The following is a 12486-nucleotide window of genomic DNA, read 5'->3' as shown; positions in this document are numbered from 1 at the left end:
AAAACTTCGACATAAGCGGAAATTCGAGTTCAGCGAAGTCGAGATATCGAGAGTCGACTGTATATATATATATATATATATATATAATTAGTTTTTGATCATCCCTTCAACTCATCAACAAACACAAGACTGAATTTACTGAAAAACGATCAAGATTTAAAAATGCTTTAAAAGAAATGGTGGAATTATTAAAAAATTAGATAATGAGAAAATAACTCCCTAACCATTCAGACAATTACTACTTTATGCACATAATAGGAAATAAAATTTTTTGATTGAATTGAAGCACTTTTCAAGCAGTTTCAGAAACTTTTTTAAAATTATTTTCAAGTCCTCTAGAACAATTAAAGTTTTTCAAAGCAGTTCATTTGTACTTTCCAATCTCTGATATATTAAAATACTGATTGTATGGTTTTACATTCTAACTTAGTAAGAAACTCCTATTATTCTGCACTACTTTTATTTTTTAATAACAAGTAGTGTAGAAAATGGAAAGGAATAGAGGTAGTGCAGTAATTTTTTCTCAAGCCTAAGAGATTGACAGTATGCAGAAGTAATAAAAAAGCAAGCAATAACAAAACAATTTTCAAAATACGGAAATCACGTTTAAAAATAAATAGAGCAAATGTGAACATGCTAGTCACGAAAATATATCTCAAGCAAGCAATGTGTTACAGGAACGTCATAACCATTTTTTTACATTTTTAATGCAGAATGTAGCAAGGAGATGAATTTGGCACATTTTGGCATCCTCTGCCCTCTCCTCGCATTTGAAGAAGTTTAAAATGTTCCTAGTTGGCAAGATCTCAATGTTTTCAAGCACGTGAAAATGAAATTAATATTTTAAAGTATTTTCCTTATTTTAGGATCGAATCATGCAATATTTTCGAGAGTTGGGGGCCCCCAAAGAAGCGGGGTTTCAGTTTAAATGGAAGAAACTAGTGAATAATTTAAAATCAAACATCAACTCAACTATGTGTGTGTGTGTGTGTATATATATATATATATATATATATATATATATATTTATTTATTTATTCATTACATTCTCTCCCCATTTTTTATCTTTTTAAAATTTGGCTGCCACTTCAAAGTATGCATTTTTTTAGATTTGTAGTGTGATTGCTTAACTATCCATTTTGTGTTGCTTTGTAGTTCTGGTACTTAATACGTTGAGATTTCCAATGCTGATGATTCAATCTCAAAGAAGCCTTTCTTTTTCTTTGGCTTTGTTTATAATTTTGTTTTATTCCTCCCCCTTTTTAAAAATGTTTTCCTTTTTTATTACTTGCCATTATATATATATATATATATTGTTACAAATTCTGTAAATAGTAATTATTGTAGGAACGTAACCTGTAAATAGTTTCCCGTAATGAATATACATCCCCTTTTTCATATGGCTAAAGTATACGACCCCTATTTCCTTTTTGTTCATTGATAAAGTTTGATAACGGTCTACTACTTTACAGAAGCGTGTGGAATATTTGAGAAATTTCTTTTCGGTGTATTTAAGCCGTTAGCGATGGATAAACAGTTCAGTTTCGATTGATATTTCGAACTAAGAAGATTTTTGCTCTGTTTATAGCGAGGCATTTCGCTGTGTTGTTTTCGTATTTGGAAGTAAATACGTGTGTAAACGTTGAGTTTACGGTGTTGTGTGATAATTGCTTAATTGCTGATGAATAATTTAGCAGTTGTTGAAGATCTTTCCTGTACATAGTGTAAATAAATTTCCTGTGTTTTTATCAAGAACTGTGTTTTCATTTCAAGAAAGTGGGAGTCGCACCGAATCCGTTACAATTTGGCGCCCAACGTGGGGCTACTTCAGGACTTTCTTGCAGTAAGTGTGACTTTGGACTTTTTTTTCATAAAGACTTGTTAAATTTGGACTTTATTTTTATGATGATTACTCGCGCAATGGATGAACAATTAAAACAACTGCTTGATGCAATCAACTCTGTGAAGAGTGATATGGCGGCTAATCAAGAACAATTAAAAAATGATATGGCGACTAACCAAGAACAGTTAAATAGTGATTTAACTGCTAAAATTACTACAAGTCAAGATGAAATAAAAAGTGACCTAACGTCGATGAAAACCATGATGGAGAATCAACTAACCGCCATGGGAGATAAAGTTGATGCTCTGGAAGAAAAATTTGATACTGTGGAAGAGCGTATCGCCAATGTGGAAAATAAGTTGGAAGAAGAAGACAAGAAATTTACTTCATTTAAAGAAGAAATAATTAAAGACATGGAAAGGAGATTGGCGACCGCGAAAAACAGCTCTGTACAGTTTTGCGCTCCCACATCTGTTGCTCGACCGTCCATTAAACTGGCCACATTTGATGGGAAAAGTTCGTAGCAGGTGTACAAGACCCAATTCATGATAGTGGCGGAAGCGAACGGATGGGACTCTGCTACCAAGGCCTGCCATCTTGCAGCATCCCTGAGAGGTGACGCAGAGGACATTCTCCAGACCCTTCCGGACGGCCAGCGCCTGGATTTCGCCTCCCTCACATCTGCGTTGGAGCTTCGCTTCGGTGAGAAGTGCCAGAAAGATTTCAGCCGACTCCAGTTGAAGTCCCGTTTCCAGAAAACTGGGGAAACCCTGCAAGAGCTTGCGGCGGACATCGAGAGACTGTCTCATCTTGCTTTTTACGACTGCCCTGCGGATGTTCGAGACAACCTGGCACTCAACTACTACATCGACGGGGTTCGAGATCCGGAAATCCAGAAAGCTCTACGGATGGCGGATGTCAAAGACCTGAATTCTGCCGTTGTGTATGCGATGAGATACGAGGCCGCCCAAGAAGCAACCCGTGTGGATCGCCATCTAATCCGGACTCAGGAAGCTGATGAGTCTGATTCCAGGTCGTCCCACCTCGCTGAACTTGAGAGACAACTCGGTGACTTGACAAGACATTTGAGCAGCATAACAGCCCAAAAGAAACAAGAGCACAAGTGCTGGAAATGCGGTAGTGAAGGACACCTGCGAAGGAGTTGTCCGGCTCGCCAAGCTACGCGAGGGAAGGAAATCACCACCACTAAAGCTCTGCAGATTTCCTCTTCTAGTAGTGGCAGTGATGGACTTTTCATTTACGCACATGTAAATGGGAACCCCTGCAGACTGATTGTTGACACTGGAGCCAATGTGACAATCATTAGGACAGATGTGACTCGTGAATTTGGATTGAAACTGCTGTGGACATCGCCACGCGTAAGTCTCCAGACTGTGACAGGTGACAAAATTGAGATTGACGGTAAAGTGGACTTGGAAATAGTGTTTGGGAATGCCACCTACCATCATACGGCATTCGTCGCTAATATCACGGACCCCTTCATTCTCGGATTGGACTTTTTGAAGAAATATGACTTCACTCTCGACTTCAAGACTAATGAGCTGCACTCGATGAGAGAAGACATAGCCGTTTTCCCCAGCAGAAAGTGATGTAAAATCCGCTCATCAAATAATAGCCTAAACAGATTTATCGATTCCCTCAAGGTCAGAATCATTAATACCTGGCTCCCTTGAAGAAAGCAATAGTTTTCGATTTGGACTCATTGAATACCCTAACCTAAGCAATAACCTAAAAGGAGTGCTGGTAGCATCTACGCTTGTGCACCTTTCTAAGGATGTAATTCCTGTGAGAGTCGCCAACGTGAGTGAAAGGCCAAGGAATATCCGGAAAGGTGAAGTGTTAGCAACTTGTACTCCAGTAAACTGCATCATTAGAAGAATCAATTCCCCCGAGACTGTGTCTTCTGAGTCCTTGACATCGAAGTTATTTGGGAGTGCACCATTAACGAAAGACCAAAGAACTGCTGCGGAACAATTGGTGGATGACTTCAAGCATCTGTTTTCATCTACATCGGAGGATGTTGGCCGTACGAATTTAACGCAGCATAGGATCTACACTGGAGAACACCCCCCTATTAAACAGCATCCAAGACGACTACCGTTCGCCAAGAAGGAAGAGGTTGAGACCCTCCTGAAAGAGATGAAGGAGAATGATGTAATCGAACCGTCATCCAGTCCTTGGGCCTCTCCCATCGTCTTGGTCCGAAAGAAAGATGGCTCCACCAGATTTTGTGTCGATTACCGACGGCTGAATGAAATCACCAAGAAAGACAGCTACCCTCTTCCACGGATAGATGACACCATGGACACTCTTTCCGGACACAAGTGGTTTTCGACCCTGGACTTGAAGAGCGGCTACTGGCAGGTTGAAATACACCCTGATGACCGACAGAAGACAGCGTTTACAACTGGACAAGGCTTATGGCAGTTTAAAGTGATGCCCTTCGGCCTCTGCAATGCACCAGCTACGTTCGAGCATCTTATGGAGACAGTATTAAGAGGACTTTCCTACGAATCCTGTCTGGTCTATTTAGACGATATCATTATCGTGGGACGCAGCTTCGAAGAACATCTGGCAAATCTTAGGAAGGTGCTGCAAAAGCTTAAGGAAGCCAATCTGAAGTTAAGTCCGTCCAAATGTAATTTGTTCCGCCGGGAAGTGAACTATCTTGGTCACATCATCTCTTCTGAGGGTGTGCAAACCGATCCAGAGAAGGTATCTGCGATCAAGAGTTGGAGTCGTCCCGAAAACATCCATCAGCTGCGAAGTTTCCTGGGGCTCTGCACGTACTATAGGAAGTTTGTGAAGGGTTTTTCCAACATTGCACGGCCTTTGCATAAGCTGACGGAGAGCAAGCAAAAGTTTGAATGGTCCAAAGAATGCGAAGATGCATTTCTACGACTGAAGGAGGCTTTAACATCAACGCCTATCCTCGCCTATCCTCAGCCTGAAAAACCCTTCATCCTGGACACTGATGCGAGTGACGAGGGCATCGGAGCTGTTTTATCCCAAGAAATTGACGGCAATGAACATGTCATCGCTTACTGGAGCAAATGCTTATCAAAGTCGGAGCGAAATTACTGCGTCACCAGAAAGGAGTTACTGGCCATAGTGAAAGCTGTAGAACACTTCCATCATTACCTCTACGGCCGAAAATTTCTGCTTCGGACAGATCATGCCTCATTAACTTGGCTTTTGAACTTCAAAAATCCGGAAGGCCAGATAGCCAGATGTATACAGCGGCTCCAGGAATATGACATGGAGATCAAGCATCGAAAAGGGTTATCTCACGGTAATGCTGACGCTTTATCAAGGAGACCCTGCCCTGAGAACTGCAATTATTGTTCCCGAATCGAGAAACAGTATGGAACGACTAGCCCTACTGCCTATCAGGTGACAGTGACTCCAACATCATCAGAACCTGATCCATGGAGTGATGACCAAGTTCGGAAAGATCAACTTGAAGACCCCGACATAAAACCAATTTTAGAGTTCATGGAAAGTGACAGTCGACGCCCTAGCTGGCAGGACGTTTCCATCTTCAGTCCAGCAACAAAAAGATACTGGGCTTTATGGAACTCACTCCATTTACGGAACGGCGTACCGTACCGGAAATGGGAATCTGACAACGGCAAAACATCTAGGTGGCAGTTACTACTTCCCCGATCAAGGATTTCAGATGTTCTGAAAGAAATACATAGTAGTGCGACTGGAGGACATTTTGGTGTCTTGAAAACCCTCAATAAAGTTCAGGAGCGCTTCTTCTGGAGCAAGGCGAAGGATGACGTGGAGAAGTGGTGCCATTCTTGTGACGCCTGTGCTGCTCGTAAAGGACCGAAGAAGAGAAGCAGAGGGAAGCTACATCTGTACAACGTGGGAGCTCCTTTCGAACGAATTGGGATCGACATCCTGGGTCCTCTACCAAGAACTGCTGATGGGAACAAATACATTCTTGTTTCCATCGACTACTTCACCAAATGGACGGAAGTATATCCCATTCCAGATCAAGAGGCTACCACCGTAGCAGAGACTCTAGTCCAACATTGGATCTCGAGATACGGAACACCTTTGCGGATTCATTCCGATCAAGGGAGGAATTTCATCTCTGCTGTGTTTAAGGGCCTATGTCAAATTCTCGGAATTGAGAAAACTAGGACAACACCACTGCACCCACAATCGGACGGCATGGTGGAGAGATTTAACCGCACAATCCTGAATAATCTCTCGCTTATGGTATCCAGAAATCAACAGGATTGGGACAAGAAGCTACCTTTGTTCCTGCTGGCCTACCGCAGTGCTGTCCACGAGACAACTGGATTTGCCCCATCTCAGATGCTCTTCGGACGAGAGCTTCGGCTACCTTGTGATCTCGTCTTTGGTCGTACTCCGGATGCGCCTGCATCGCCTGAGGAGTACATCCAGGATCTCCAGGCCCGGTTGGAAGACGTTCATAACTTCGCACGAGAGCGAATCAGCATCGCGGCGGAGAAGATGAAGACCCGATACGACACAAGGTCTACTGGACATGAATTCAACGAAGGCGACAAGGTTTGGTTATGGAATCCCATCCGACGGAAAGGTCTTTCACCCAAATTGCAGTCGCATTGGGATGGACCCTACAAAGTCGTTAACCGACTAAATGACGTCGTAGTGAGGATCCAAAAATCACCTAATGCAAAACCTAGGGTTGTACATTATGATCGGTTAGCCCCATACTATGGCCATAGTTCATGAGTATTACGTAAACAACCATGGTTGATAACATAAAAGTTGTAGATAATTTTTGCTTTTAATGTTTAGTAATATTTCTCGTTATTATTGTGTTTTCTGTATCTGTTAGTTATTAATTAATGTGTATATTTGTAAACTTGTGATAGAAGTTTGGCACCCTTTCTGGGGATTGTACTGCCCGGGACGTGCAGTCCTTAGGAAGGGGGCAATGTTACAAATTCTGTAAATAGTAATTATTGTAGGAACGTAACCTGTAAATAGTTTCCCGTAATGAATATACATCCCCTTTTTCATATGGCTAAAGTATACGACCCCTATTTCCTTTTTGTTCATTGATAAAGTTTGATAACGGTCTACTACTTTACAGAAGCGTGTGGAATATTTGAGAAATTTCTTTTTGGTGTATTTAAGCCGTTAGCGATGGATAAACAGTTCAGTTTCGATTGATATTTCGAACTGAGAAGATTTTTGCTCTGTTTATAGCGAGGCATTTCGCTGTGTTGTTTTCGTATTTGGAAGTAAATACGTGTGTAAACGTTGAGTTTACGGTGTTGTGTGATAATTGCTTAATTGCTGATGAATAATTTAGCAGTTGTTGAAGATCTTTCCTGTACATAGTGTGAATAAATTTCCTGTGTTTTTATCAAGAACTGTGTTTTCATTTCAAGAAAGTGGGAGTTGCACCGAATCCGTTACAATATATATATATATATATATATATATATATATATATATATATATATATGTATATATTAAATACACAACTATACATATAAGTAACAAAAATATCAAATACAAAGCTTAAAGATGCGCAAAAGCAGCAAAACAGTTAAGCCATGTGAATAGCTTATAAAAGATTTTAAAGTAAAAAAATGCAATATGAAAGTACAAAATATTAAAGGGAGAACAGAAAAATAATTAAAAATGGAGCCAGTACTCATCAGCAGTAGAAACTCCATCTATGGTTGAAAAACCAAAATATTTTTAAATAAAGTAAGATAGGAATGTACAAGTTCCGAATATCTACAGAGCATCTACAGCTTGGTTTTAGGTATAAGCTACCGTTTATTTGCTTATATTGTAGCAGGTGGTGCGTGTAGCCCAGTGCTTTTTTTGTGCTTTCATATTGTATTTTTAAACTTTAAAATCGTTTATAAGCTATATATATAGTAAAATCCCTCTAATGCAGAGACACTAACGGAACAATTTTTCTTGTCCACAATAGAGGGGTGTCTGTTAGGATTGGTTTTACTGTATATATATATACACACATAAGTATGAACAGTGTGAGCAATCACGAGTCTTTCAAAATTATGGTGCCAATGAGCTCAGAATTGTTCTAAACAAATTTTCTTTAATGTAGATAAACCTAGGATTTAGAACGGTACAAAAATATATACCTGCAAGACTTTTTTTGTTTTAATACCTGTGAGTTTCTGAGAAAAGTTTACTTAAAGAGTGAATAAAGAAGAAAAAAATCAAATCCTTTAGAAGAAATGCTTTGAGGCACATATCCCCTCTGCTCAAAACTAATTTTACGCCAAATTTCATAAATTTATTATGAAAATTTTTGTTGCAAAAAATCAGTAAAAGTGTCACTGCTTTTTTACATGAAGTCACAAAATTAAATTAGCACATTTTTAAAAAAGACTTAGTACTTCATTTTAGTACACAATTTAAGAATGCTTATATGTACTGCCGCGGGAAGGCAAAGGGCTGCATCTGCTATTAATTTTTTTGTCATTTATTGTACTCGATCTTCATTGTACAAGCTTGCTTATTTTGTTTCTGCTGAAAAAAAAGCATGAAGAAAACTTCAAGTTTCAAAAATTTTTAATTGTTGGTATGGAATCCAAAAACGAGTTTCTTCAAAACCTCAAAACTCATTTCTGCAGATGGAATAATATACAGTGAACTCTCGACTATCCACAGAATAGGGTGGCACGCTAGCCGCGGATAAGCGAAAACCGCACATAATCTGAATAATAGATAAAATACAATACTATAGCTGAGAAATATGAATAACACTCACACATACATATAAATTATAGCTAAAAACGATAACATTGAATGTAAAAAGCATATGTAAAAGCTAAAACCGAACAATAACAGAATCATAAGTTCAAAAAAACATTAAATGATTATAATATAAGAACATATATTAAATTAAAAAAAAAAATTCGGTTAATTGTAAGTCATCACCGTTTAAAAACAATGTGAAAAGACCGGCGGATAATCCGAGCCATGGATAATCCGATCGCCGATAATTGGGAGTTTACTGTAATAAATTTCGGCTCCAGGTGTCATTTTGTCTTATTTGTTTTGTTAATTTCCATTTTTTGGTATTTATACGGGCTCCTGTTCGACCACGTTGCTTTCCTTGGATGACTTTTCATCCAAAAGCTCACGTTTCTTTTCATTGAAAAAGGTGTTTCTTGTAACACCAAAACAAGTGTCTGCAGTAATTTGCAATTATGGTGCATCAATACGTTGGTTAATTGATTCATTTAATTTTCAAGCACAAAGGTATTTATACGTAATGTATAACTAATGTCACTCTTTATAATAAACATTTTAAACTTTCTACATACAGTATTAAACTTTTGAAAAACTTGCAATACTTCATAGTATATTTTGGAATAAAGTCATGGGAAAGTCTTGGATAGTTCTCAATTTAGAGTCTGAATAGTTATTTTTTTTCTTATCACTTTGTAACGTGCAACATCAACTACTTCTTCCTTGAAATATCAAATTGAGATTTTTCTGTAATACTACGCTGTTTTGTGAAAGATACATGATATTAACTAAAATAATTTACATTTTCTTTAAAAGATTTTTATTTTTTTCCAGGTATGTCACAGTTAAAAAAAGAAAAAGAAAAAAAAAAAAAAAACTGATTTTTAAATAAATAAATAGTATATGCATTCAACTGTACAGACTAGTTTTGCAGAAAACTATCTTTGGATACAATTCACTAGCATCAGCTTCTTTTTGAATCTAAAATAAAGAGAAGCAATATCTGTATGAAAAAAAGTAGGTCAATTCATCATATATTGAGCATATTTTTAAAGATTAGTTTGCTCTTTTTGAAAATACTAAAATGCACAAATGATAAAAACAATGTTAATAAATTACAAAATTTTCAAGTGATTTCAGGCAATGATTTTAAATAAGCTGATAATAGAGACGTACCGAGTACTCGGTAATTACTCGGTACTCGGCCAATTTGCCGAGTACTCGGTACTAGGCCAGATTTTGTTCAGGTACTCGGCCAATACCGAGTAGTTGTAAAAAATTGAATATTGTTCAAGACAGATTTTACAATTAATAAAAAAAAGTGCAGGCATATAATATATTGCAATCATTTTCAATTCAAATTTACAAGTCAAATTTTAATTTTGAGAGTAATGAAGTTATGTTAATGTGTTATGCTTCAATGGAGTAAATCTTTATTTTAAAGTCCCCAAAGTTAGTTACACTTATTAAAAATGGGACAACAAAAATTTATATTATTAAACAGATTTTTGCTTCAAACAAAAATTATTTATATAAGAAAGATAAGATAAAAATACTTTTGTTTAAAAAATAAAACAATGTTAAAAGCATAAATATGAAGGAACACAGCAGACACGTGTTTTGGTTTACGAGGAATGAATTTTAAAATGCACAAAAATAAATGCTTATGGATTTAAAGATATCAGACAAAAGTCGGATTTTTTTTTGTCGGATATCTTCACATTCATTAGCTCTCATTTTATACACTGAAAAAGACGTTCCTTGTAATGCAGAAACATGCGCCTGCAGCGTTCCTGCACATTTGTGCTTTTAACATTTTTGTGTTTCTTTTTTTTTCTTTTCAGCAATCACGATTGCTTATTGCTTTCATTTGACTGTTTTGATGTGCTATCATTTTATTTTCCCTCCAGCACCCTCTGCAGCATCATCCTCGACCGGCTCCTCACGATGCTGCTCCTCTAGCGAAAGCCATCTCCAAGTTGCGTCAATATCCTACACTTACACGCACGTACACACATACAAGCACATACACACATACATACACCTACACACATACACACACACATACACAGACACCTACACACAACTACCCACACACTCATGCCTGCACACAGACACAAACACATATGCCTACACGCACACACACATCCCCTTCACCACAAACACTCATACACACAACTACCCACACACTCATACATGCACACAGACACAAACACACACGCCTACATACACACACACAATCGTGATTGCAAAAAACATAATTTGAATTCCAGATGTCAAAATTCCAATTATTTTTTTTAAAAAATTATTTACGTTTGACGGACTAGCACTATAATAGATTGATATAATTTGTTTCAATTCTAACTTGATCAGTCATGCCTCTCATTTATTTGTTTATTTTTCAATTTAAAAATAGCTTTTTTGTAAAATTTTTGAGGCAAATAAAATTTTCAAAAAAAGTCATGATTGATTAAATTTCAGCTAGAATTTTGTTTTAAAAACTAATAATGGACATGGAGGTCTATACTACTATTTCAATGTCTTAAAAATTCATCATGTGTGTGTCGATGGTTCTACTTGAAACATATTTGATACTCGGTACTCGGCTGAGTAGTGATCGGCCAAAGTGCTACACGGTACGTCTTTAGATGATAATGATTTTAAGATTGAAAAAAAATATTAAAATAAGAAGGACTTTCTACTTATATGATTTGGATCAGTTTTTCATAAAATTATCAGGGCCGTCTGAACGGGGGGGGGGGGGGGCAAGGTTCCCCTCGTTTCGAGGGAACACGTAGACATTCACACGAAATGAGGGGCCCCGCGAGGTGCGGCACCCCTCATCGTATAAAATGCCCCAATTGTAAAAAATTAGGGGCGCCTTGCGGCACCCCCTCATTTCGTGTATCATAGATACACAGTCATAGACACACAAAATAGAGACTCATTGCAATGATTCTCTATTTTTTCCTAGGACATGAAAATATTCCTTTTAAGTCTCCAAAACATTCGTATCCTTTTTATCATCGAAGCAGATACAATTTCTGAAAATATTAGAAAAAATATTAGAATCAAACAAAAGGCACTTCTCCTTTGTCTAGTTCTCACCAAGTTTGCTTGAATTCTGCCCCTGCGTGCAGGGACGTAACCAGAAAAAAGATTTAAGGGGCACATTGAAAAAACAAAAAACAGCAAAAAAAAATTCTTTTCTTTTCTTTTTTTTTTTTATCCGATAGGAAAAAGGTCAAAAGGTGTCTGGTCAACATTTTGAAACTTTTAATTTTAAAAACGCAATTTTAGCCTTAAAAACGCGATTATAGGCCATGTTTGTTGACGTTAGGGTAAGGTCAGAGACTGTTTCCAATTGATTATTTTTTAAAATAGATTGAAATCAGTTCCTTCCCCCTTGCAAGTTTTCGAAATTGAACTTTCAAAAATGAAACTTTAGACAAACTTAGAAGATTTTATGGAGAGGAGGGTCTGGAGCATTTCCCATGAAAATTGTTCGAAATTATCTTACAATTTAAGCAATTTTTTACATTCAGGGGCTGTTCCGCTTACATTTTTTGTAAGTGTCGTTTAAAAAACCCATTGCTTGTGATATTAAAGAAAGCATAATACTTGCACGAATATTTTCTTATATTCAAGTCTTAAAACGCAATTTGTAAGGCCATATTTTGTAATATTAGGGCGAGTGATTTTTTGAAATTAGATCTCCAAAAACAAAATTCTGTGTGATTTACAATGTTGTTGAGTATTTGTGGACTTCTCCCTAAAACTTACAAATATTTGATGCAAAAGAATAACATCTTTGTTTTTAACATATATGAAAGCTGGTATTAAGTTGGTACAAGTAAAACCAAAAAACTCTTGAA

At 37.3% G+C, this 12486-nt stretch overlaps 1 protein-coding gene across 1 annotated transcript in view; it reads right to left on the bottom strand.

The window, feature by feature from the left end:
* Positions 1-9421: 9421 nt before the first annotated feature.
* The window catches only part of LOC129217359 (eukaryotic translation elongation factor 1 epsilon-1-like), a 31147-nt gene continuing 28082 nt past the window's right edge, over positions 9422-12486 (bottom strand). The window contains exon 6 of the mRNA XM_054851643.1: positions 9422-9592. Coding sequence (XP_054707618.1) covers positions 9521-9592 — 72 coding nt within the window. The 3' untranslated portion in view covers positions 9422-9520. The remainder of the gene's footprint in view (positions 9593-12486) is intronic.

Source organism: Uloborus diversus, chromosome 2 (assembly GCF_026930045.1).
Source record: "Uloborus diversus isolate 005 chromosome 2, Udiv.v.3.1, whole genome shotgun sequence".
Taxonomy (NCBI): Eukaryota; Metazoa; Arthropoda; class Arachnida; order Araneae; family Uloboridae; genus Uloborus; species Uloborus diversus.
This window is presented reverse-complemented; position numbering and strand designations above follow the sequence as displayed.